The sequence below is a fragment of the Rhamphochromis longiceps genome, linkage group LG5 (genome assembly GCF_057381845.1).
Source record: "Rhamphochromis longiceps isolate RC_006_pf linkage group LG5, R_longiceps_female_GT1.1, whole genome shotgun sequence".
Taxonomy (NCBI): domain Eukaryota; kingdom Metazoa; phylum Chordata; class Actinopteri; order Cichliformes; family Cichlidae; genus Rhamphochromis; species Rhamphochromis longiceps.
This window is the reverse complement of record NC_140561.1, coordinates 19165257-19193190: the sequence shown is the minus strand read 5'-3', so window position 1 is coordinate 19193190 and position 27934 is coordinate 19165257. Positions and strand designations below refer to the sequence as shown.

At 44.5% G+C, this 27934-nt stretch overlaps 1 protein-coding gene across 1 annotated transcript; it reads right to left on the bottom strand.

Annotated features, from left to right (window-relative positions):
- Window positions 1-83: 83 nt before the first annotated feature.
- LOC146669786 (arf-GAP with GTPase, ANK repeat and PH domain-containing protein 1-like) lies at window positions 84-27934 on the bottom strand. The gene is made up of 20 exons (XM_085406358.1): window positions 27114-27934; window positions 25323-26553; window positions 18825-18883; window positions 18652-18739; window positions 18251-18336; window positions 18002-18143; window positions 17788-17922; window positions 17531-17652; window positions 17168-17326; window positions 14492-14575; window positions 7218-7322; window positions 6977-7124; window positions 6263-6391; window positions 5101-5238; window positions 4909-4968; window positions 4511-4662; window positions 4116-4206; window positions 3253-3475; window positions 2771-3071; window positions 84-2344 (listed from the first exon to the last, which is right to left on the bottom strand). The coding sequence occupies exons 2-20, from the start codon at window positions 26467-26469 to the stop codon at window positions 2063-2065; spliced, it is 3651 nt and encodes a 1216-aa protein (XP_085262484.1). The 5' UTR covers window positions 26470-26553; window positions 27114-27934; the 3' UTR covers window positions 84-2062.

Here is a 27934-nt window from a genome sequence, read left to right as displayed (position 1 = left end):
TTTGTAAGCAACCCAACATTTTAGTAGTGTTTATAATGCTACTAAACTCCAAGGTGTAAATTATACTGTTTATTAATAAGGGGACAAAATAAGTCAATAACCCAAATCTGAACACACACACACACACACACACACACACACACACACACACACACACACACACACACACACACACACACACACACACACACACACACACACACACACACACACAACTCTAAGCAAAAACACCACAGCTTGGGCAGTAGCCTTAGTGTATTAATAATGAATACTCTGTGAATCATTGCATGAGTAAAAAAATACAAATGGAATACAAATGGAAGAAGATGTTTAAATCACAGACATGTATAGTCAGCTGAGCCTTCAGATAAACACAAGTTTATACGTACAGTACCGCAGGAGAGATGTTTTTATGCCGTTAAAAAAAGCTATTAAATCGGGGAACATTCCTCTGGTGCATGTTTACAAATATCGAATCGTTCAAAATCCAGGTTTTGTAGATGAGAGCCTACATCTGCATCTGGCAAACCCTACTTTCCCTTTCTATTAGACACAGCAGGAATAAAAAACAAAACACCCTGACAGTCCACCAAAAACAGCATTATCTGGAAAAACATGTTAGTATTTTAAAACAGTTAACTTATCTGTTTTTTTTTCTCTACATTCGACCAAAATCAAGGCATTTCACTTGTTCATTTGCACATCTAGTTTTACACTCGCCTTGATAATGAGCTACTGCTGGAGTCATAATGCATACATCCTATACATTATTTATGTCAGACACACCGATACAAATGTAACATAAAAACCTCCCGTTTTGGATGTCAAAGAGTTAATCAGGCGGTTATCAAAGAATAACTGGGCCGGGGCGCTGTACAGTAAATCTCTGAACAGAGTAACCCTTGGATTTTTATACACATAACCAACTGTACAAATCATACAATAACACTCTGGAAAATTAGGCTTTTTTTTTTTTTTTAGAATCATAGTATTTTATCAATGCTTTTCTATACACGTACTCTGTTTATCTCTAAAACAGCCCTCCCTTTTTCATGTCGGCTTACACATCGTTTATGAGCTGAATTAGCAGCTGTGTTAAGCATAAACACACATTCACAGTCCAAATGAAAAACTGTTGCGATCTTTAACGCTAGAAATTCAAGATGCCCCTCAAATCTTAAAATTTATTGCAGCTCTTTACGTCTGGCCTGGAGATACTCTGATAAGCTTCTTTGAGGCCATTTTTAATGGAGTGGAGAATAAAGTTGAACACTGACTGCATTCTGAAACGTGAATCATACAATCTGATATAACTATGGAGGACTATAAGTGCCAAAATAAAAAAAAGTAAGAATACATTTAAATAAATAAATTTAAATTTTATTTATTTTACATTTTTTCCCTTTGCAACCTAATCCCCCTTCTATTTATTTCTGTATATTTCCCTTATTTTGTATTTATTTCTACAATTGCCTCAGTTAAAGTGGGATCAGCTTTTTGTCAATTGGTTAATAAATGCCAGTCTGACAACAGAAAAAACTGCCTAGGGAGATCATTGAAGAACTGAAGATGCTATATCAGCCTGTCACATTTTATAAATTAACCTTTGCTTATATTAATTTTAATATAATTTTAATTGTATTTCATCTATATACATTTTGTCATTTATGCGCTTATTTTTATTTTGGCACTTTCAGTCCTCCATACAGGATAAATACATTCCTTTAAACCTGAATGCAGAGGCAGAGGATGTCGTATTCCTTTTACCTTACCGTCACTTGTAAAGCGTAATGAGAAGACTTTGCCTTTTTTTTTGGTTAAATCGTTCAAGCAGATTGCATGTGGCTGTGTGATTCACAGTTTACACTCCTGATACACACACAGACACCTTTTAGAACCTCATCTGGCTCTACGAGTGCAACATCTGGCAACATGTCCATCAGTCCCGCTGGCCTGTGTGGACGCGCAATGACACTATGAGGGTAAAGTGACAAACTCACACACACAAACATATACTCTAACACACTCTGACGCACAGGCTTTATGCCACACCACATTTCGGTTATGACACTGCTCTTCTGGAGGTGCTGTAACTCAAGCTTGTGCCGCCGCTCTTGTGCGAGATCTTGAGTGTCGTGGCAACCGTCAGGCTTGGTGTCATGGCAACAGGGAAGCTGGATGTGGCTGCCGCTGCGAAACCGACTGTCGCGGCGACGGATGGGGGCGGCTCGTTCGGGCATCCGTGCTGGAGCAAGATGTCGACACACTCTTGGCTGCCAGCGCTGTGAGCCAGAGCCAACGCTGTCTGGCCTTGAGCATCCCGATACCGAACATCGCAGCCATACTGCAGGCGGGAAAAGAGAAGAAAGCAAAGTGGATTAGATTATGTAATAATCCCATCCTCCACACTTCAAGGAAGTTTTAGAATGTGTAGGAAAAAAGTTAAGCCTGAACAGGATTGCCCTAAATGATGTCAGAAAGGTGCGATTAAGAGAGCTTTTGTACCTTTCAGACATTTAGATCACCTTCAGTTGTCTGCTGAGTCATCTATTTAGACCACTTTTGTTCTTTGCTGAGTGAACGACTCAGAGGAGGTAATTTTACCATTTTTGCACAGCTCTACAAAATGGTTTGCTGTGATGAAGAAATTTATAATCATTACCTAACCAAGTACCTCCACTGCAGCAACATCCCTATATATTTTTGAGAATACCTGCTTCGTAGCTGGACCAGTGTAAGATAAAAAAAAGAGAGACAAAGGGAAACAAACCCAAATTAGAAGCTGCGTCATCACCACATCAGCCTGCTGACAGGCAGCGTGCAGGGGGGAAGCGGGCAGCCGCAGAGCTAAGAGCGACCGGGAGGAGCGTGCCAGGCTGAGAGGGGCATTAATGTCCTCCTTAGTGCAGTGGGCCAAAAGTAGCAGCAGCTTGGGGAGATTGTGCTCCATCACTGCCAACAGAAGACGGCCAGATAGAGTGATGTCTGGGCCCTCGCTCGTAGGAGGAGGCAACGGCGCCACAAACAGTTTCTGCTCGTATTTGGCTCTTATCCACGATTCCCGCTCCTCTCTAGACAAGGACAGAGAAACAAGTGAGTCATCAGCATTTACAGCTGACAGATGACAGCACTGGACTTTCCAGTGGACTCAGAGAAAGAGCTGCACAGCTCATGTGTCCATACTGTAAAAAAAGAAAACTTGTGTATATATATATATATATATATATATATATAAAGATGATTTGTCCTTACCGTGTAGCATCGGGTGCTGGTTTACGGTGGCCCATTGTGCGTGCCTCCCATATACTGTTGACCATGTGGTTGCCGATAGCACTGAGAACCAGCGTCAGCTCTCGTGGCAAATCATCCAGCGCCAGAGAGCGAACCCGTGACAGGTGAGTCCCCAGGTTTCTGTGGATGCCGGAACACTCGATGCATATGAGAGCGCCCAGATTCAGACTGGCCCAGGTCGGATCTTGAAGAGGGAGCGTGCACACAACAAATTAACTTCATTTGAAACTGACAGTCTACCAATTTCATTTGGCTGCGTGCCACTAAAATGCGCCCGATCGGCCATGGTGCACAACAGAAGAGTCTGAGAAATCAGCATAAAAAAAACCTCAGCATTAAATTTAATTTAGATCTGATAAGTCATCAAAATTCTTTATCTGGCCCTCAAACAATACAGAGATCATATGAAAAATGTGGTACGTGTGGGATGTGAAAAATACCACACAAAGGCACATACAGTAAAAATATTTGCATTCACACTCCATTGTCTTATCTCATAGCATGCGGATGAATGACTGTTTTCAAATATGCTAAATACCAATTTAAAAGTTAAAAGTACCCCGCTTTGAACGCTCTAAGGCACGGAAAGCTATTTTCAGACTGTCAGATGGAGGAGGGTCATACCCATTTTCCACGGTGATTGTCCACATTTGTTCTAGAGTCCGAACACAAAGAAGTTCAAGTCCGCAGCAAATTATTTTCTCCTCGCTCTATGCAGCTTCTTACACCAACAACAAAAGAGGTCTCGGCTCTGATTAAAACTTCCAAACGTGAAAGCAAACAGAGCAGTCAAATTAGGGATGAAATAGGCAAGCATGACTTACTGGGAGCGTCACAGTCCACACAGAAGTTGTTGCCCTTTGCATTGCGTATCGCCTGCAGAGCCACTGCATCACTCTGGCTGTTCCTTCGAGCCTGTGAGAGGCAAACAGTAACCAGAATAAATGAACTTGTATGAACTCTCCTGTTTAAATCTATTTCTGCAAAGAAAAAAGTGATGAATGACCGCAGTCATTGTACTGACAGTAACAGAAAGAAAAAAAAAAACAACTTAGGGTGGATCTTTAAAAAAAAAATCACTGTTCTTGTTTTTTCTCAAGGAGCTTTTTATCTGCAGGAAGTCTGTAATATTTACCATTTGTCACTGGCAATAAAATGAATGAATGAAAAACTAGATTGCTGTGTGTCAGAGAGTGAATGTTTTCCTGTCGTTTCTTGCCTTGTTTTTGCTGCTTTCACACAGCTGCAGGCTGGCCAGGATCTGGTTCTCGATGGCTTGGACCCAGGAGTCCCTCTCTTCCACACTTTGTGCTTCAAAATGCCACGTCTGACCAGTGCTCGACACAACGAGGAAGTCAAAGTTATCCTCGTCTGAGACAAGAAAGACAATAACACAGAGCTCAGATTTTTTTTTTTTTAATGATTTCTGGATGCAGAAATTTGAGCAGTAGGTTATTAACATCACTTCAGGATCACAGTTGTGCATAAGCAAGGTTTAGTTTTATGCTGCTGATCTGCAGGATTTAATTGATTAATTGTCAATATTTTAAATTAGAAGCTTGACTCTTAATGTGATAGCCTGGCATGTGTGGAGGCAGCGCAGCTGATTTATATTACCTGTCTTGCTTACGTTTCTTAAGCTACCAAAGCTTTTGAGTTTCCACATTTTGCGCTTAGCTGCATAAGAGAAGAGAGAAAATATCAGCGAAAAACACAAAGTCTTCGTCATGTGTAGTAAAGCTGCAAATATCATTAGAAACATCCCGATCGGTGCCTATGAAAACATATTTGAAGCTTGTAATCATTTACCATCTGCTTGGCCGGCGGTGGCATCTCCTTTCTGATTCATGCTCTTCTTTCTGCGATGCTTTTTTCTGTCCGTGACAGGGGAGGCAGAACCTACGTCTTTGGTAGAGGAAGAGCTCGAGATGCCCTCAACTGCAGAGTCTTGTAACGAGCAGACAGGATAACAAACGTAAAATTACTACAACCCTGTTTCCGAAAAAGCAGGACACTGTATGACTTATACACAGAATGCAATCATTCACAAATTGGTGGAAATAGTAAAAAAAAAAAAAATCAAATGCTGAAACTGAGAGATTTTAAGGTTTTTCTATGTTGTTTTTTTTAATAGGTGCTCATTTTAAATTTGATATCAGCAACACCTTTTTAAAAGGTTGGTGCAGGGACATGTTTACCACTGTGTTGCATCAACTCTGGGCTTATGAGAACTAAGTGAAACAAATGTTGTTGTTGTTTTAAAAGAGAAATATTTTCCCATCCTAGCTCAAAATACTATTTCAGCTGCTCAATATTTCAGGGCCTCATTTGTCATGTTTTTCTTTTCATATTGTTAAATTCGCTTTCAATACTGCAGGCGGCACCTGAGCTCTTTTGCTGTGGAGCCACACAGCTGCAGATGGTGAGGAATGTTTTGTCACGCTGAAAAAAAAAAGCAAGACATTTCCCGAAAATGACATCATCTGCATGGGAACAAACCCTTTGTACGTCTTTCAGGCCAAATGCACAAATATCGTGCCACGCCTTTATGGATGCTGGCTTCTGGACTGTATGCTGATACCAAGCTGGATGGTCCCTCTTCTCTGTTGCTGGGAGGATGCGGTAACCATGCCACCCAAAAATAATTTCAAATTGTGACTGGATGGTCCACAGAATAGTTTCCTACTTTTTCTCAGTCTAGCCTAAATGAGCTTGTGGCCTGAAAAGGTGACAGCCTTCCTAATTTTTTTTAAAGAATGTTTTTCTTTCTCTGCAAAGTAAAGATTTTTCTTGCATTTGTGGAGGCGACGTTAATGACAGTGTGCTGTGAAGTGTTGCTGAACCCATGCAGTGAGGGCTCAAAGATCACAGCCACGCTGTCTTCGTAGTTTTGAAACATTTTCAATAACATTTTGTTTTTGTTACATTTCAGAAATTTCACTGTCTTACATGTTTTTAGTCCCATACTCACCAATGCTTTGAGCGTGGTTAGATAGTGTGGAAGGACATCGCTGCACACCTCTGTTACCCCTCAGGAACAGAGCACCACCCAGCCCCTCCATCTCCTCAACTTGCAGGAGACTGCTTGCACTCATTGGGACTACAGGAAGAGTAGCAACCATATAAACAACCACATACTTAATAATAAAGCAATTTAGTCAAACACTAAATGTGAAAACAAACAGTGACGCTTTCTGACACTTGCATGCATTACTGATTTAGTTTCCCCACACACTCTTAAAGCACTTGCAAAATTCCTTATGATGCTGTTTTGTAGTCTTGCAGAGGTTTCACAGCCTGCTGCAATTTCCCCCCGTTTGCACAAATGCTTGACCCCTCCATTTACAACCGTCTTAAAATACCAAGAACAATACGTACAAAGCAGTTCTGCAGCCTTCTTTTCTACATATCTACATTTTTTTTTTATCACTGTCTCTAATAGAAAAAGGTCATCAGGTAAAATATTTCATCTTATCAGCTCCACAGAGAAAAGTACCAGCATGGAGATTTAAAATCTTGAGCTTCTTAGATTAGCCAGACCAAAATCTGTTCAATATCACAGTAACTTTAGATGACATAATTAATTTACACGAGGTTTATTTAAATATACGGTATATAAGGTTTAGCTATTGTGAGACGTCTAAAGATTTTTCCCTCTTTTGTGTACCATAGAGAACATCTTTACCCTCAGCTCCTTGAACGTCTTTGACCCGTCCGTTAAGCCCAGCTGGGGGGGCGCAGGCAGGGATGGCGCGAGGCGGCCGCTTTCCCGGCACCTTCACTGTCACTCGCAGCAGGTCCATCTCTTTCCCGGGGGCATTCAGCATGTAGTCCTGCCAAACCAGACATCAGCCATTACCATCAAACATCAGTCGTGCTTTCAGCAGCATAATGCTCTGGAGCGCTCTGTTAACACGCCGACTCACATTGACACTGGAGTGATAGGACAGTATGCCATCATTGGACAATGTCACATACTTCTTCTTCCACTCTTTGTTGAGCGAGTTCCCACTGCGCTTCAGCAAGATGCCCTTACAGAGGCGACAACACAGAAGACTGTCAATTTATTGCTAATGTCTCAAGTGTTCATTTCCAGAGGTGTGGACTCGAGTCACATGACTTGGACTCGAGTCAGACTCGAGTCATTAATTTTATGACTTTAGACTTGACTTGAAAAAATGTTGTAAGACTTGTGACTTGACTTGGACTTTTACACCAATGACTTGGGACTTGAATTGGACTTGAACCGGTTTACTTGAAAAGACTTGATATTTTACCCCAAATATAAAATTTAACATGCATATTATATAGAGATTGAAAATGTGACGTCATTCACGGGTAGAACCGCAAAGGATTCTGGGAACTCGTGGCAAGCGGTACTAGCGCATGCAGGCTTTCAATTGAAATCAGTCACACAGCGATAAAAAGAAACACAAAAATGTCAAGAAGCTGTTGTATTATTAACTGCAATAGCCGGTCGCATGACAGCCACGGGAAGCCGACGGGTAAAGAGATCGGTTGTTATCGGATTACGTCGTTGAAGAGAAATTGTTCGAGCCATGTTTCCAAAGTAACAAAGAGGCGACGGATGGTCTGGATTGCAGCCATTCAAAGATCAAATATAACGTCCTAGAACACTCCAGCTCACAGGTTAGTCTGCTCCAAGCATTTCCACAAAGGTCAGTCTGCTGTTGTAGTTAATGCGTCATTTTTCTTAACATAATTGGTGATATAGGTTACAAGCAAGTCTGGCGCTGAACAGAAATTGTCGCGCTATGCTCCTTTATTTATTGTGCATAAATAGTGAATTGTCCTGACACAATATTGCGTTTCGCTTCTGTTATTATGGTACATTGACAAAAACATATACTTTTATTCACAGGATAAAACAGGTTTTTTGTATCACTAATTGCCCAGTACGATTACAGCATACAATATTATTGTCACTGCTACATTTCTGTGATGGGTACCAGAAATTATTTCCACTACTAAGTAATTACCGTTGAGCTCAAAGGTTATATTAATAAACGGTTAATGAATGTGTATTTATGACGACAATTTGTGAGACTGGTAAACTTATGATACGTACGATGGTCTTTCGTTCTACACGGTGCATTTCAAGGTCCTGCACCCATCCGTCGGTAAACTGTACCTGGGCTTGTTGCAGTGACCGGAAGTTACTAAACTTCATGAGTGTGTGCACTCACTCCAAGAACCGTATGATTATAAATATGCATATAAATATGCTACGATGAGATAGCTGACTTCATCTAACTAGCAAATGTTTTCCAGGCTACGTTGGTGATTCAGTTTTTTTTAATATGTATGATATTTTTGTCATGCGATTTTAAAGCCGGTCCTACAACCGCATCCAAGAATAACATGCAGCTTATCTCAGAACTGTCGGTGAAAATTATTCTTGGAGCTAGGTTTAATTGAGCTGCATTTTAAAGAGGTGCAATTTCACAATTTGTGTATATTGTAACGATGGTTAAGTGTTACTGGACAGTGACATGTTGGTTTTCTCTGCACACTGTTGTTGTTCCTTTAAGATTCATGTTTGGTTGGGCTGCAGGAAGTAGTGAGGGTGGTGTACAGGAAGGGGTGGGGGGACCTGGTTGTTCTGTCTGTGTGCCAGGCTGAAGAGAGGTGTAGTTCGAGAGCGCTTCCCCCTGAGTTAACAACCCGCTGGCTTATGTGCCGAATAAACGGACAAACTGAGACCCCAACCGTCTGGTTCTTGTGAACGTTACATTGGTGTCAGAAGTGAAGAAAGAAAAAAGAACCCCAGAACGCCCGAGACCCTGTTGCCGGCGACGCTTGCCGTTACGAGACGAGGATGTTGCCGGGCAGGATTAAGAAGGAGACGGAGGAGAGGGAGGTTCGTCCGCGCTCGCCCGCCCATGGAGTGAGGGAAACGGCGCTGCGGCTGTCTGCCGAGGCTGGATTTTCTCCAGGTTTGACTAGGCTCGGGAACTGTTCGCACAGCGGCCGCGATTCCGGCGGGAAGGAGTCGACCTCGCTTGGCGCGCCGTCACGTGATGTAAACAAACATGGCGGCGCCCAGCAAGCTGCAGCGAATATAAAAACGCCTAAGTTCAGCGGCAAGACGCCATGGGAAGTGTTTATCGCACAGTTCGAGCTGTTAGCTGTTGCAGCTGGCTGGTCTGAGGAACATTAAGCTCTCCAATTGGCTTTGTGCCTGTGTGAGGATGCAGCTGCATGCCTGCTGCTGCTGACCAAGGAGCAGAGGGGAGATTATAATGCTCTGGTCGGAGCACTTCAGAGGCGCTTCGGGCAGTATAACCAACCAGTGCTGCTGAGGTCGGAGTTCCACAACAGACGCAGATTGCCAGGTGAGCCCCTCCGCATTTTGGCCCATGAAGTCGAGTGCCTTTGCCGGAGGGCGTATGACAGCATGCCACCATCAGTGCAGGCGGAGTTAGCTCGGGACCAGTTCCTGCAGGCCCTGAGCCCTAAAGAGCTCCGCATGCAAACTCAGCTTGCTCGGCCGGCCACACTCAGTGCAGCCCTGGAGCTAGCGTTGGAGAGGGAGATGCTTGCAGGATCCTCTGGGGGCGCTGACGACGCACACGTGGTGAGGGCTGTGTCAGCACCTGTGGAACAGATGGAGACGCCAGCGGGCCTGTGCAGTTTGGTGCAGACAGCTTCGCTGCAGTCGCCTTCCCCTCGGGCTGGCCCACACCGCCGACCTCAGAGCTGCTGGGGATGTGGACAAGTCGGACACCTCATCAGGCAGTGCCCCAAGCTTGCAGCGGTTCAGGGAAACGCCCACGGGCCCGTGTAGGCGGGAGTACACGGGCCTGGGAGAACGACATCCCCACACCACCGCCACCTCCACCCGGTGCGGCCATCACTGTGGGCTGGACCCAGGTTGGCGGCTTTTGCCATGTTCCAGTGACGATTGCGGGGGTGTCCTGTACGGCCCTGCTGGACACGGGATCCAATGCAACGCTGGTCCGACCCGATATTGTCCCAACCGGAGCTGCTGTACAACCGACTAACGTGCAACTTAAGACTGTGACTGGTGATCTGGCCCCAATGAGAGGGAAGGGAGTGTTCCAGTTCAAGGTGGGGGACCTCGGTGTGTCTTATGCTGCCTGGGTGGCTGACGTGCAGGACGCCTGCATCCTTGGGCTGGATTTTTTACGAGCCATTGGTGGTGTACTGGACTTAGGCAAAGGCCTCCTCGTACTCCCTGATGGGAAGAAGGTGCCGCTTATTCCTCCCCCGGTCTGCACAGCATCTGCCGCGGCGTCCATCTCCACCGCAGAGACCCCTGCAGACCCGCCAGCAGAACAGCGAGCGGAGGAGGAGGAGGAGGAGGAGAGGCTCTCAGCAGTGAGGAGTATCTGGTCAAAGAACTGTGAGGGGCTGACTCCACAGCAGCAAGAGAGTCTATGGCAGGTACTAAAAGAGTTTAGTGACATTTTTGCCCTGAAAGAAAGTGATGTTGGCTTGACACACTTGGTAGAGCACGTCATTGAGACCGGGGATGCCCAGCCTATTAAAGTGCGCCCCCGCCGCCTGCCCCTGGCTCATCAGGAGGCTGCAGACAGGGAGCTGTGTGAAATGATGAAGGCGGGCATCATAGAACCATCTGATAGCCCGTGGGCCTCCGCGGTGGTGATGGTGCCTAAGAAAAAAAGTCCTAGGATGCGTTTCTGTGTGGACTACAGACCACTCAACAAAGTGACGAAGAAAGACTCTTACCCCCTTCCCAGGATTGATGAGTCCCTCGACTTAGTAGCCGGGTCCTCCTGGTTTTCCACCCTGGACCTGCGGAGTGGCTACTGGCAGGTGCCACTGTCCCCGGAATCCAGACCGAAGACAGCCTTCTGCACTAACAGGGGACTATGGCAGTTCAAAGTCCTGAGTTTTGGCCTTTGCAACGCTCCTGCGACCTTCGAGAGGCTCATGGACAGTGTGCTGGCTGGCGTCCCACGGCAACGGTGTCTGGTTTACCTGGATGATCTTCTAGTGCACGGGAGCTCCTTTGATGCTGCCCTGGATGCCCTGAGACAAGTGTTGGAGAGGGTGGCGGCTGCAGGCCTGAAGCTGCATCCCGACAAGTGCCACTTCATGAGGAGGGAGGTGGAGTTTCTGGGCCACAAGCTGGGTCGTGAGGGCATCAGCACTTTGGAGGAAAAAATTCACACCATTACCGAGTGGCCCACACCAGCAGACCAGAAACAGCTCAAAAGCTTCCTAGGACTGGCGTCTTATTACAGGAGGTTTGTGAAGGGCTTTTCCTCCATAGCCGCACCACTCTTCCACCTGCTGCAGAAGGACCGTGACTTCATCTGGACCCAGGACTGTCAGCAGGCGTTCGACACCCTCCGCAGATCGCTGACAGAGTCCCCAGTCCTTGCCCCCCCTGACCCCGCCCTGCCTTTTGTCCTGGACACTGACGCAAGTAATGTGGGGCTGGGAGCGGTGTTGTCGCAGGTTGGACCGGAAGGGGAGAAGGTGGTGGCGTACTTCAGCCGGGTCCTGAACAGGAGCGAGCGGCGCTACTGTGTCACACGACGAGAGCTGTTGGCTGTGGTGGCGGGGGTGAGACACTTTAAATACTACCTGTGCGGCACAGCATTTGTTGTCAGAACTGATCATGCTGCCCTTCAGTGGCTGATGTCTTTCAGGGAGCCAGAGGGACAGGTGGCTCGCTGGCTGGAGGAGCTCCAAGCCTTCAATTTCACCGTGGAGCACAGAGCAGGGACGCACCATTCTAACGCAGATGCCCTCTCTCGCCGCCCATGTGCTGCAGCTGGCTGCCGTTACTGTGAGAAGCGAGAGGAAATAGAGCGGGAACTCACGACAATAGACGGAGCAGCACAGCTCGCCTGCAGGGTTCTTCTGGTGGTGGATGCAGCGGAGTGGAGGGCACGGCAGGAACAAGACACAGACCTGCTGCCGGTCCTGCAGTGGCTGGAGAAGGGGGAGCAACCCCTTTGGGATGAGGTCACTGGGTTTTCCATCTGTACCAGGGGGCTGTGGGCCAAGTTTGCAGCTCTCAGGCTGAAGGAGGGGGTGTTGGAGCGTGCCTGGAAGGATCCTGCCACGGGGGAGGAGAGGTGGCAGGTTGTGGTGCCAAGGTCGCTGAGGTCAGCTGTGCTGGGAGCCTGCCATGGGAGCACTGGCTCTGGCCACTTTGGGGTCTCCAAGACTCTTCGCCGCCTCCGCCAGGGCTATTACTGGGGTCAACAGCGGAGGGATGTGGAGGACTTTTGCCGCAGCTGTGATGCATGTTCCTCACACAAAGGGCCACAAGACCAGTCCCGGGCTCAGCTTCAGCAGCAACCAGCAGGAGCCCCAATGGAGCGAGTAGCTGTGGACGTCATGGGCCCATTTCCTCGCACAGACAGAGGAAACCGCTATGTTCTTGTGGCCATGGACTATTTTACCAAGTGGCCGGAAGCATACGCCATCCCAGATCAGGAGGCTGAGACGGTCGCTGATGTATTAGTGGAGGGGATGTTCAGCCGCTTTGGAACAGCAGAGACCCTCCACAGTGACCAGGGGCGTAACTTTGAGTCCAAGGTATTTGCTGCCATGTGTGACCGCCTTGGGACTAAGAAAACCCGCACCACCCCACTTCACCCCCAAAGCGATGGGCTGGTGGAAAGGTTTAACAGGACGCTGGCCCAGCAGCTAGCCATCCTTACCTCAGAACACCAACGGGACTGGGATTACCATCTTCCCCTTACCCTCATGGCCTACAGGTCGGCAGTGCAGGACTCCACCCAATGTACGCCTGCCCTGCTCATGTTAGGGAGAGAGCTGAGAACTCCTGCAGAGTTGGCTTTTGGGAAACCCCCGGACGCGCCAGAGGCACCACCGGGCCGGGACTACGCAAGGAAGCTGCAGGACCGGCTGGATTCTGCACATTCCTACGCCCGAGAGCAGCTGGCGAAGGCAGGCCTGCGCCAAAAGAGGAATTACGACATCACCACTAAAGGGAGGCACTTCCGTGCTGGGGAGCTGGTGTGGGTCTACAGCCCAAAGAGGAAGAAGGGACGGTGTCCTAAACTGGATAGCAGCTGGGTGGGGCCTTGCAGTGTCCTAGAGCGAGTGGGGGAGGTTGTTTACAGGGTGCAGTTGCCTCCTAGGGGGAGGATAGTAGCGCTGCACAGAGACCGGATGGACCCCTACAGAGGACAGTCCCTCCCCTCCTTTCCAGAGGGACGTGTACAGAGCGTCCATGACCCTGCTCAGAGGGGCCCCCGACCGGGGCTGCGTTCCCCCCCCTCGGACTCTTCACCCCAAAGCCCCGAAGCTCCGCGTCCTCCTCAGGGGCTCAGGAGGTCAAGGAGGGAACGTAGGCTACCGCCCCGCCTCAGAGACTGTGTCGTTCCCTCGGGGACGAGGAACTTATTGCTGGGGGGGCAGTGTAACGATGGTTAAGTGTTACTGGACAGTGACATGTTGGTTTTCTCTGCACACTGTTGTTGTTCCTTTAAGATTCATGTTTGGTTGGGCTGCAGGAAGTAGTGAGGGTGGTGTACAGGAAGGGGTGGGGGGACCTGGTTGTTCTGTGTGTGTGCCAGGCTGAAGAGAGGTGTAGTTCGAGAGCGCTTCCCCCTGAGTTAACAACCCGCTGGCTTATGTGCCGAATAAACGGACAAACTGAGACCCCAACCGTCTGGTTCTTGTGAACGTTACAATATTTTCTAAGTTCACTATTTTGTCATGTGTTGAGAAAAACACAGATTAAAAAATTACATGGTCTAATATTTACATTTAGCATAACTGCAACATTATTTTTTCGTTTTTTTTTTTTAAAGACTCGAAAGGACTTGAAATTCAAAGTTTCAGACTTGTGACTTGACTCGGACTTTTACACCAGTGACTTGAGACTCGACTCTGACTTGCCTGACATTACTTGAGACTTGACTTGAGACTTGAGGATAAAGACTTGAGACTTACTTGAGACTTGCAAAACAATGACTTGGTCCCACCTCTGTTCATTTCACATATTACGGCAGCATAATGAAAGCTGGCTGCCAAAAACACCCACTAACTATTCATCAGGGCAGAATGGGAGCTCACAGCACTTCATCACGCCACACGATGAAATTGGCTTCACACGTCTGAAGTGACTGCTGGTGAGATGTCCTCTGCTGAGGGTCATCTGATACATCATATTTGTTTCTGTATCAAGTGCAAATCGGTGCCCTACCTGTTTGATGGGAATGGAGCGCCCGCTGCCCAGATCGCCCTTAAAGTCTGCGCTCCTTCTGTTTGAGTCGCTGCCTCTCCGGCCCTAAAGGAAGGGAAGGATGGACAATAACTGCATCAGGCAGGAATGGGCAGCTTACTGCTGATTTTAATTTATATTTCCCAGAGCTTCTGCTGGAAAGTTTCTGCTGGCTGTAAAAGCTGGCTTATAAGTGTGTATTTATAGCAACTGGTTCAGAATAATTGTCTGTAGCTTTACATGAAGCTGCATTAATCTGTATTTTTATGCAAGTGTCTAATCAAATGCTTACAGCTCTGGTCACTTATAGCAATAAACGCAGAGAGAATTACCACCCTAATTCTGTAGTTTTCCTCATCTGTATGGCGTCTGTAAGACCACTGTTTAGCTTTTCTGACCCACAGCTTTACTCTTCTGGTTCACTATAATCAACTTCAGCCCCAGACACAGGAGGCTGCTGTTCTGATAATCCTCTGAATAAACTGCCTGCCCAGTGTAAAAAAAACACTGACAAAATGAGTGAAGGATTTCTATATATGTGGTGCATTTAGCAGCTTAAAAGCCAGTATGATCCATGTGATTAAACATAAGCATTAATTATTAGATTCAAATGTTGAGTCAGCCAGATGAGTAGGTCTCCAAGGTGATGCAAATATTTGTTAATGCAGGTTTTTAATGACATTTCAGATTGTTTTTCCCATAAGGCTGAATTTTCACAGCATTCAACAAAACCCCAAGTGAATATAATATTATAATTACATTATAGACATAATAGACATTACAAATATGCAATGTTTGTAATGGATATTACAGTACATGTGTCAGAGTCTGGTGGAGGCAGACTGTATATATTGTGAAGAGTGGACCCAAAATGCAGACTCCAAGGAACAGGGAACAAAACTTGAATGTTAACAAAAAGCAAGTCATTTAACATGGCTGGTAAAAAAGGTACAAACAAAGGGCAAGGCAAACTAAAGTAAAACTAACATTAACCTAAACTGGGAGAACTAAACAAACAACAAGAAAAACCTAGACATGAAACTTGGAAGCATGGCATGGCATGGCATGGCATGGGATGGGATGGGATGGGATGGGATGGGATGGGATGGGAAGCATGGCGTGGACAACAGACGACCTGACAATGAGACACTGAAAACAGAGGACTTAAATACACAGGAGGTGATTAGGGGAAGTGTGAACACATGGAGGAACAGCTGACTGACATGAGCCTAATGACAGGACAGGGGAAGTGAAACATATATTGAAACATACAATGAACAAAGAACACACGACTCCTTCAAAATAAAACAGGAAACATGAGACAGACATGATAATACAAACTTGATAACATAAGACACGCAGCATGAAACACAAAGGGTGAGGGAAACTTAAATACAGGGGAAGAAAACACAAGGAGTCTAATAACCAAATGAACTTCGCTAATCTAATGAACTTAAACATAAACAACATCCAAATAAACTAAAACTTAAAACGCTGGGTCAACAGACCCAGGAACATGACAACATGTCTCTGCCAGTGTATTGTCTTTGACTGTTAGCCCCACCTATCTCTATATTACTCTGCTCTATATTATTGCAATGATGTGGAAAAGTGTTCAGCCATCCCTCATGTCTCTATATTTCAAAATAAAGGGTGGAAAATGAGAAAAAGATGCAGTGATATACAAACATAAATGGAAATATGGTATGGCATGATATGTATTCTTTAGCACAGTTTAAACTCTCTTAGGCAAGTTTTCTTCTAATTTCTATAAGTAGTCTTCAGGAATAGTTCTCCAGGCTTCTTGACGGACATTAAAAGCTCCCCGTTGGATGTTGGCTGCCTTTTGTTTTGTTGTCTGTCAGTTTGAGCTCACACTACTTTAATAATGTTCAGGTCTGGGCTCTGAATGATGGTGATCCATTGTGTGTTTGGGATCATTACTTTTTTGAAACAGCTTGTTAGTAACAAAGTGGCTAAAGATAAGTTTAAAATATGTACTAAGAAAGTGTCAAAAAACAAACAAAAAACACATTTCTCTGAAAATCCCTTGAGAAAAACTTCAGAAACCCTGGAGAACTATTACTCAAAGCAACTGCTACAAATCCTGGCTACTTGGAAGCAAAATATAAGGAAATGAGGAATGGCTCAAGACTTTTGCCCAGTACTTATCTAAAGCATGCAACAAACTTTCAGCATCATCAAAATTATATTTTGAACCACTAAGCTTTTCCAATGTGACCGAGCCGATGTCAAGTAATAATTTGCTGCATAGTTACCTGAATTTCTTAATTCCACAAACAGAAAAACGAAGAAGTCAGTGCTTCAGCTTTGATGAGGAAAACAATTTTACTGGAATTATTTTGCATCACTGGACGCAGCTTGTGCCTACAGTTAGCTGATAATTTAGCACGCTGTAGTTAATGTAGGGTCACTTCAGCTTAATTAGCTGTCTGTATTATATAACTTAAGACCACAAGTATGTTCCTGCATTGGGTTTGGTTTGTCCTGCCAAGTGTTTACAGCTCATTTTCTAAACATGGAAACCTACCGAAGGGTTGGCTTGGAGTAAGAAAAAAAGTGGAGGAAAGAAGATTGACAGTAAAAATGCAAAAGGGTCTCTAAGCATGATTGGAGCTTGCACTGAGTAAAGTTTACCGCAAATCTCGTGGTGCGTCTTCGGACGCTACGGACCAAGACAGGTGTAGTACCGTCCTGCTTCTCCCCTCTCAGTGTTCTGCCAATCTCTTTGTGACTGATCACAGGAGTGGAGGGAAGTGAGGACGAGTAGTCGCTGCTCTGCCCACCGTTACTCGCCTAAAGAGAGGGAGAGAGAGGGAAAAAAACAGGAACAGGAGGAGGACGGAGGAGATGAAGTGATAATTGAGCAGAAGGAGCAAATAGCTAAGCCTGATACAACAGCATGCACACTTTAAAAATAGCCTGACAGCAAAATGAAATACAGAAAATAGAGTAACAAAAGCTGCTTCTTATGGACAACAGGTAAGGTGCTGGTTTTACCTGTCCTGGAAAGACACCGGAGACTGGGGTGGAGCCTCCAGAGTGGCTGGGAGAATTGGGAAGAGATTTACAAGAAGCCAGTAGGGCAGCTTGTTTCTTAGCTGCCATGATCTTCTGAGCAGCTGTGGCAAAAAACAAACAAACAAACCCAGAAGTTAAATTAAAAAATGAAACATTAGTCCCCAATAAAATTCATATTTGTCCATCCTCTACAGCACCACACACCATATGGTTCTGGATATGACGGACGTACATACCATCCGTGAAGACTCTGTTCACATTGAGGCCGTACGTCGCACAGGTTTCATAGTAAGTGCAGCGCCGCACGTCTGAGCAGAGCTGTCTGGCCCTGGCATCATCTATCACTCTGGGGTTGGTGTTGCTGATCTTATCTGGAATAAGCAAAAATCACCCAACTACAACGAGAGTTCATTATAAAGGAAGCACAGATGCTGAGCGTGAGCATCTTACCCTGAGTGCCGACGACTATGAAAGCGATCTCAGTTACGGGCCGATGGATTGCAAGCTGGTGATAGATTTTGTAAACTTCCTGGAAGCTGGCCTCATTTTCCAAACTGAAGACCAAGATTACTGCGTCCACCCAACTTGCAAACTAACAAAAGGGAAAAATAATAGCAGTCAAAAAGTACAAGAGGGAAGAAATACTTACTCTTATTAAAAATAAGCCCTCAAACAAGTTCAGCTCGATTCTCCACCCACCTGAGGATCCGGGAGTTCTGTCTCTTCTCTGATTATCAGCAGATGGCTCTGACCATCAACTAGCACATCCTTAATATACTGGCGTCCTGGCAAATATTGGAACAAACAAATGTTTTTAAAGCTTTTACATAATAACTCATTTGATATTTACAGCACTAAAATTGTGATTAAAGTGATTAAAAGAATGATCCTGGATCATCTAAATCAGAAACAGCCAGCATCCATCTGCTGGAGGAGACTCAGGTGTCGCTTGTCGGAGATCTGACTTTAATAGTGTTCAGCCTTTACCTTACATTTTAGAGTTGAGATGACTGTTGTTGTCAACTATATAAGTTAAACCAAATCAATCTGAACTGAATTCACAAAGCTCTGCTCTTAATGGGTGGAGATGTTAAACCAACCTTCTGAGTTCTCCAGTGGGAGGTAACTTCCAGTTAAATGTCTGTGGACCAGAGCAGACTTCCCACTGCACAGACCACCCAAAACACCCTGAAGAGCAGAGACAGAGAGAGAAATGATAAATTCAATATTAAATCCACAAACTGATTTGTAAAAACTATAGTCTCCTGCTTACCAGATGTAGCTCTTGCACAGTTTGGCTCATCGTCCATTCTTGACTGCTGGTGCATACAACTGAGGGCAAACGTTCGGAGCAAAAACAGGGGAAGACGGGATTCATCGGTGAAAAGTTGAGTTGAAACACAGGAACAAAAACAAACAAATATATATAACGTGATATAGGACATAAAGCACTTGGGTATTCCTCTGCTTTGAGTCTATGTGCTATTTTGGGTGGTATTGCTCCTCACATTCATTTTTGAGGGGTTTGTGTGAGACGCAGGCAGCCCAGTGACTAATAAAAACTAGCCTAAAAACAGGCCCAATATTCTAAGTTGATAGTTTTTATAGGGGTGTATGTGCTGATCTGGAGTCAGTTCGGTAGGATTTAGTATAAATACATTATTCATCCACCCCTGACCTTTATCTTACCCAAGTCAGGGTTGCATGGGGGCTGGAGCCTATCCTAGCTGTCATCGGGCAAGAGGCAGGGTACACCGTGGACAGGCTGGCAGTATGTCACACGGTTATCATGGAGAGATCATGGAGGCAACCAGTACCGCTCATATTCACGCCCATGGCTAATTTAGAGTCGTTGGTAAACCTAACATTCTGGATCGCGAGAGGAAGCCGGAGTCTTCGGAGAAAACATTTAGACTCCACGCAGAGGGAGCACTCGGCTGGCTGATGGATTCAAAGCCAAGACCTTCTTGTTGTGAGGTGATGCTAACCACTGCATTACTGTACTGCCCCCTAAATAAATAATTTGACTTAAAATATAGATTTATATTTAAACATATTCTTGCTATTTTTATGCAAAATAGCTCTACTCAACCCTTTAACACAACAATTCAACCCTTGGTAACATTTTACAGCAGACTTAGCAACCATGAAGTTGCTTTTGATGATGAGTGAAAACCACAGTTAGTTAGCCTCATTTGAAATAAAAAAATAAAAAATAAAAATATGACTTTAAGTGTCTCCAGCATTGTTACGGTCTAAAACAGTCACTGGATTCAGTTCAGAGTCAGGATAAAGCAGAAAACTATAATAATAAACCTTGAGTTTCTAAAACACACACAATGTCCCAAAAACACTTAGCAGTAGTATGATTGCTGGCCAGGTTTGGCCTAACTATCTGTGGATCCAACACAGTGAGCAGCATTAATGTTCAAGCGCCCCCATCCACCCTCTGAGCTCAAAGAGGCTGTCACTCCCCCAACTGTGAGCACCCAGAAAATTAAATCAAGTGTACAAATGGGCAAGTCTATACGAGTTAGCCAGCATGGCAGGTATCTTTACTTTACCCTAACATTGTTAAACCACCTTCTTTTCTCCCTCTTACTGTGGTTAACTGGCAAAACCAACCTTAACGAGCCATTAATTCTTTTATTCACCCTCGAAGACTAAAAGAAGAAAAAGAAAAGAGATATGAGCCAGCTGGAGTGAGATAATTCATTTTATTCCCTGTGCAGTTCCCCTCATTTCATGAATTTTATAGAAGTCAGTGTCAACTGAAACAAGACCGAGTATGCCACTCGGTGCTCTGTGGTATCGAGAAGATGAAACCTGATTCAAAAGGCTTGTGATGGAAGATCGTTTGCATAAGAAAGTCAAATAACCTAAAGTGGGTTAAGATTTGAGTCAAATATAAGTCACAGTGTTTCAGAATTATTTGTAGAAACACGTATGCTCATGCAGCATTCTGCGAAATAATGTTTTGTTGAGTAATCCTCTAACACTGGACTCAAGGAACACACAGATTTACTGCACTGGAGATTTTCCTTGTATGAAAACAATCTTGAGGGCTGACTCTGGGTGTACACAGTTTGTTGAAATCAGTTTAGAGGAGGAGAGGAGACAGAAAGTAAATGTCTCTTTATGATAGCTAACTCATAATCAGCATCATTTTAAACTTGCGGCAGACGTCGGACTCTAGAGATGAGCGCACTAAATCCTCCGTCTGTTAACGTTGTTATTGTACAGAAAATGTGTTCACTTAGTTACTACTTAGTTACTAGGCATCTATTTTTGTTCAAAATGTTGATGAGCCACTGTGAATTATAATCTCAATTCCCTGTTCTTAGCTGACAGGATTGGCACCAGGTGTGTTCTTCTGCTGCTGTAGCCCATCTGCTTCAAGATTTGAGATGCTCTTCTGCATACCTCGGTTATGACAGTGGCTATTTGAGTCACTATTTACCTCCCATCCTATATTTCATTCCTGAAGGAACTGTCTGTGAAAAACTTTCATACACAACACACCTTCTTTCATTGCATTTTTAACAATATATTTGCTACATTAACCACACTTTGTGGAATGACTAGACCCTGCAAAAACAGCTGTTTGTGTTGCTTTCCTGTCACTGCCTCTTAGCGATATGAACATCACCAGAACATTATGAACATTAATTCTCAGTCAACTATGATGACTGAGAATTATTAAAAACTGTCACGGTGATAAATGATGGCGAGAGTATGGCCAAATGTACCTAGTACATTGGTTAACTGTCATCATAATACCAAATCCTGTACTGTGTAATTCTATCACTCAGTGTAACCTACAGTCACAGGCTGAAATAATATTTTGTAGAGTGGACAAATTACATGATAAAAACTCTTTACCAGCAGCACAGACAGCAGTATTAGTGTGGGAGGTAGAGTACCAAGGCAACTGTTAAAATGTATTCTTATTCTTATTTTTGTTCCTCTGTAGCTCAGCCTTTAATTTAATTCTGAGGTCATGGATATATTTCTTTTCCAGACTCTACAGAAGTATAAATCACAAGTCACTTAATCTGAGCTGCAACATTTGTCTTGAAAGAAATGCAAGATTCAGCAGGAATATTATATAATAACCTCAACTAGTTTCAGGCTTTATACCAGTGAGATAGATCTATCTATCTATCTATCTATCTATCTATCTATCTATCTATCTATCTATCTATCTATCTATCTATCTATCTATCTATCTATCTATCTATCTATCTATCTATATATATACACACATATATATATATATATCCCCATGGGCTGAGGAATTGGCAGCCAAAAGAATTCTTTAAAACAAAGAGATTTTTAAAAACTTTAATTCATTTACAATTTTATTATTATCTGCAGCTTTTCTTTTACCCTTTAAATGCCTTTATGCGCTGCATTATAAATAAAGCATATCTTTGTAGCGAACAGGCTCTGGATCTGGTTTTATGGCTGAATTTTCCTTTGTTTTATCTTTGACAGAAAGATGTCGGTGAATGGACATTGAAAAAGAGAGAAAAAGAGGGGCAGACAGACAGACAGAGCCACAGAGGACACATGTGCAAATATGAAGCTGAAGGAACAACACAAATCCCCATCAGCGGGGGCAAAAACAATGCGATAGTGCTTACAGATGTACAGTGATGAGGAAACTGTCTCACCAGAGACAATGACACAGACATTTCTTGCACACGCACACACGCGCGCGCGCACTCTCTGAAGCTGGCAGGTCACGCTGAGCTGGGTGGAGTGAGCTGCAGCGTCGTCCTGGTTCCACGGGGACACAGATACTAACTTTAAACCGACTCCACTCTCCCTCGTCCCCATCTTTGGGCAATCCCCCCCACCTGCACCCACACTCCCCTCCATCAAGAGCGTCACACCACAGACCAAATAGCACCTCTCGCGGCTTGCTGTTGCCATGGCAACTCCATTTTCCAGAAGCCTCCATCCAAGCCTGGGTCTCTATACGATAAACGGTCTCTCTTGGATACAGCGACGTGTGTGAGAGGCATGGAGACGTGATGTCCACCTGAAAACACGAAACTGCGCGCATCTCACATTCTGCCGGTGTTGGCCAATATTTTCTGCATCAAAATCACCGAGTTTGTCCGCCAGCAGAACGCTGACATTTTAAGCTGCAATTACAGACTCATCATGACACAACATAACGCTGACAAATGAATGGACTGCATTTGAAGGCTGATTAACTCCACGCACAGAGCAGGAAGTGGCGGGGACCCGCTCCCCTCGCTCCGCCGATGAACACAGCTCTGTGTATCCCAAACCTTAATTATTCATGTCCCACTTACTCCCGACAAATTATTCAGGGCTTACTCCAAATCCTACACACCCTGTCAAAGATTTTTTTTTAAAGAAAGAAAAAAAATGAAAAATTGATAGAGTTGCATCATGAACACTGAACACATTTCTGTTTGTTTGATATCCCAAACATAGAGTCAAAGCACTCAAGACACATGACAGCATTTTCACATGAAAAAACCCCATCTTTGCTATTTACTGCTGTGATGGCCTCAGCTTTACCAAAGAGGAACAGCTTGTACACATTTGAAACACTCTTACTTTAAAAATCTCTTTGAATCTCTTCCCCTTCTCTAAGAAAGTTTGCTGTAATTTCCCCCCTCTTGCCATAGGTTTATAAATTCACAGTGACCTGATATTCTAATCACCTCTCCATCAGATATCCTGCAGGCCTACATCAGATCCAGCTTCTATTTTTAACTAAGATATTAACTTGACATTTACTTTTTACACTGCAAATCTAATGATTACCAACAAGCTTGTTTTCATCATCTATTACCATCTTAAATAGATGATTGGTCAATAAAACAAGGTGATATATTTAAATTGCTTCTAAGGTCCAAAACCGCTAAACACAAAGAGAACAGCGAATAAAAATGTGAAATGGTTGCAATAACTATCAAAATTGTTCATTTTTACCAGTTTTTGGACAGCAAGTTTTCTATTAGCAGCACAAATTCATTACTGTAGCTGTGTTTTTCCCACTTGTGCCGTGAAAGAGTAATTGAATATTGAAAGGACATATACCACTTAACCTTAAAAACAAATACTCTTCATCCATAGAAAAACACTCAGGTATTTATTTTCTATGTCCAGATACAAAAACATCATTATTTGCTTTTCGTTGTAATTCTTATAAATTCTCAAAGGTATGCTATTTCCTCAGATGTTATTATGATTGCTTCTTCTTCTTCTTCTTCTTCTTCTTCTTCTTCTTCTTCTTCTTCTTCTAGCTACTCCCTTTAGAGGTCGCCACAGCGAATAATCTGCTTCATCTCCGTACCCCTAGCATCCTCCTCTGTCACACCAACCCTATGCATGTCCTCCCTTCACTGCATCCACGAATCTTCTCTGTGATCTTATTCTTTTCCTCATGCTCCTAGCAGCTCCGTATTCAACATCCTTTGTGCAGTGCACTATCCACTATCCCTCCTCTGCACATGTCAAAACCATCTCAGCCTTCCTCTCTAACTTTGTCTCCAAACTGCTCAACCTGAGCTGCCCCTCTGATGCACTCATTTCTAATCTTATCTCCCATGATCACCTCATATGTTTATGACTACATATTTATTATTATTCCACCCTAAAACTAATCTCAAATACACCAAGAGCCCACGAATAAGTGGAATTGTTTCATCTGATCTCACTAAATAGGAAAAGTTACCTATTAGCTTTAAGTAACTGGAACATTTCTAGCCCTTCGGGTGTTACCTACCATGCAATACAACAATAGTGACAAAGCTCACTTGTAAAGGTACCACATGTTCATGTTAGCTTTTTTTATTTTTTATTTTATTTACACAAGTCTTCTATTTCCCCAGAGAAACATGCAAAGGAAACAATTACAGAAGATGTTTCACACAAATCGTTAAGCCAAACTAAAGTAATGATAATGCATTTTTTTCCACTATACTTGTGTCTGCGTGGAACTTTCACCAAGTGCTTCACATAAATTAAACGTGTGAATAAATAAGCGAGCGCATTCGAGCATAACTAAGAGGGGGCGGTTTTGTTTTTTTGAGGGGTTTAGCTCCACACAAACTCCAGAGAAGGCAATATACATGGGTAATAAATACGGGACCCTACTTAATTACACAGAATAAACTAATCATCTTAATTGGCTAATTTTTTTCCTCCCAAGGGACTGCTGTTGGGTGAAACAAAATATATCTGAAATGATTTTTTTGTTGTTGCCACTTTTACACCAGAGATCTCATTCATATTGTTCGCCATGTACAACAAACTCTGATTCTTAAGCACGTGTTAATTTAGGTCTGGGTCTGTCAAAAGAGTCCAGAAGAGTGAGACTGTCAAATAAAGGGGTGCTGGTGTGCTACTGTTTACAGCATAGGTGTCAAACTCTGGCCCGCGGGCCAGATTTGGCCTGCAGACTAATTACATTTGGCCCGCGAAGCCATACCAAATTACTATTAGAGCTGGCCTACTGGTATTATACAGCTAATATATATATTGTTTAGTATTAAGCTTTGCTTGTTCCATATTCAGTTTTTCAGCAAACGTGTTTGAGTCCATAAGAAAAGATTCATTCTTATATCTGGAGGAATAAATATATTTCAATAAATATTAACGTTAGCCCGCGACTTTGTTTCAGTTTTGAATTTTGGCCCATTGTGTATTTGAGTTTGACACCCCTGGTTTACAGCCTTCATTTGCATTTGTATGAAGAGATAGTAGATTCATGAGGTTGCCTTACCTTCCTCCTCACTCGAACCTCTCTCCACAGGTGGATACAGCGGAGGTGGAGTGTTGACGCCGGCTGGCACGCCTGCACTTTTGGTAAAAATCCCACTAATGAACTTGAGCATCTTACGATCACGAGGGGGAGGAGGAGGAGCACGGTGGATTGTTCCTCCCTGTCCCTCCTTTCCCTTCTTCAGGTCCTCGGAGAGGCAATGTAGGTCGCTGTTGTCCAGGGTACGACTTGTGGGCTTTCTCTGAGCCCTGGACATGTCGGTAGCGGATAAGGAAACGGAAACTGTCTTAAATCTCTCCCCCTGAGGGCTGTCCCGGGTCATTATGCCTGAATATCCTCCACTGACGGGAGCTCCGGGACGGATGAGCGCCCCCCTGCCATCGCTGTCGGCCCAGGACGCCCTATAAGGCCCCATGGTTGTAGCTGCTGTTAAGGGGGACTGGTCCCCAAAGCGGTTATCCCTTCTGTCCAAAGTCTTTGCAGAGTGATACAAGGTTGTTGTGTTGGTCTCTCTGAACTCCCTCCATGCAGAGTTACCTCCTGCGTGGGATCTCATCAAGACTTCAGGACGTGGGCTGACCTGTGATGGGACAGAAAAGGGGAGGCTGCAACGTGAACGACCGCTCAAGTCCGCTCCATTTTCACCCTTTAAGAAGAGCATGGGGGGCTCCCGGTAGAGCTCAGTCTTAGGGCGCAAGGCATCTGAGCGAGGTCCCTCTCTGCGCGCAGTTCCCTCTGTGGTAGTTCCTCCGTATACTTTAACCATTTGCTTGACAGGTGGGTGTTCAAAAGAAGCGTCTTTGCTCTTACCAACCGATACAGTGTCTTTTTGGTGTCCATCCCTCCTCTCAGGCTTCCCTCTGTTCTCACTAGGGCTGCCATACTTGACCCGCACCTGTTCCACTTCCTCTTTTACTTCTGTGTTTTCTTTTTCTGCCACTTCCAAACACACAGGTTCTTCCTCCCTGTCAGGAGTAATGTTCAGCTCCTCCTTCTCCTCCTCTTCCTCCTTCTTAGGGCTCCCTTCCCCCTCTGGAAGAGCCTCCGTCTGGCTTCCTGCTACATCCTCTGGCAAAGCCTCAACCTTCACCAGAGTGAGGGATATGAGGTAGGTGGTGCGTCTCTGTGGGTTGGCCGCTTTGCTCATTGGGACAGCAGACCTCAGTGCAATGACACCTGCTCTCTGACCTCAAAAGACCTGCACACCTCGGTCATGGCAACCAGGATGAGACTGAAGACCAGAAGAAAAAACAAAATCAAATACAGATCTGATCAAATGATGTGTGGCAGATTTTGGCTGATGTCGGGCTAATGCACTTGACAGTAGTCCAAGTTTGCTCTTAAAACCTTAATAAAAACAGGAAGTCAGTAATAAAAAATAGAGGAACACTTGAATTGCAAATTTATGGAATATATTCAGAAGGCTGACCCACTGGTGAAACAAGTCTAGACTGTTTTTTTTTTTAAAATGCCTCCATTAATCCTCTTCAATGCACACCACTACTACTGGTCTCTACCACTGATTCATTCATAATCCTTCTCCCTCTCTGCCTTGCTTTCCTTCTTAAATTCATTTATTCAGAGCAAATCTGACACAGAGACACATGGATGGATCTAAATAAGGTATATCTTTCCACAGAGTAGGTGTCCCTGCCTCAGATTTCAGCCTGGAATTATGCAACAGTCTATACATTCATGACTGATCCATTTCTTGAATAGGGCTAATATTAATACTAGCTGTATAATGCCACCCTACTACAATATTTGTCTCGGCTTTTGCTCATATCATACCTTCTTTTTTTTCTCTCCCCACTGAAGAGTATCCATTCACGGCTTCGTGCACATTTGATCTGACGAAGAAATCATCCTGCCGCCGGATTACCATTCATATCAAATGGCACATCAAACAAGGCTGACAGAAAAGAGCTCCAACTGAAGATGAAAACAGGTGAAAGGGGAACAACAAAATGGAAATCATTCACTTGTCACGAAGCGTCTGGCAGCTGGAGCCTCCGATCGACAATGTCATGCATAAAATTATGTATGCACAGTGCGAGGGTCACTGAGAGATGCTGAAAAAACATCTGTTGTTATGTCTCGAGAAAAGCTAAAAAAAAAAAAAAAAGAAAAAAGAAAAAAGGAAAGAGGGATAAAGTAGCCCGATTTCCACAACCCAAGCAATGCTTTCTTCTGCATGTATGCCTCCTCTGGAGAGCAGCTCCTCTCGGTCACTGCATCCTCTCCTCCGAGTGCCTCATCCAATTAGCAAGTCAATAAAATGTGTCTGTGAGGCAGAGGAAGCCCACCAGCTCACCACAGCCCCTCCTCCTTTTTTTCCTCCTTCTTTCCTCCTCTTCTCACTGCCACAGAGCCATGGAGCCCCCCTGCTTACGCGCCGTTAGCCTGCCGCACAACCACATCCACGCTGGATACGGCTCGGGCAATCAGGCTGGGGAATGAGCAGCTTGCTGTGAGGCGGTGGTGGTCCTTGCCCACCTTCATCACATTTTCTTTTTATCTGTGCCGACACACACACACACACACACACACACACACACACACACACACACACACACACACACACACACACACACACACACACACACACACAC

Coding starts and splice junctions, on each gene's coding strand:
- LOC146669786 (XM_085406358.1), bottom strand. CDS start 26,469: ATGAGCAAAGCGGCCAACCCACAGAGACGCACCACCTACCTCATATCC. Junction 18,144..18,250: donor CAGAACTCCCGGATCCTCAG/GTGGGTGGAGAA, acceptor CCCTTTTGTTAG/TTTGCAAGTTGGGTGGACGC. Junction 6,392..6,976: donor AGACGTTCAAGGAGCTGAGG/GTAAAGATGTTC, acceptor CTCTTCCTGTAG/TCCCAATGAGTGCAAGCAGT.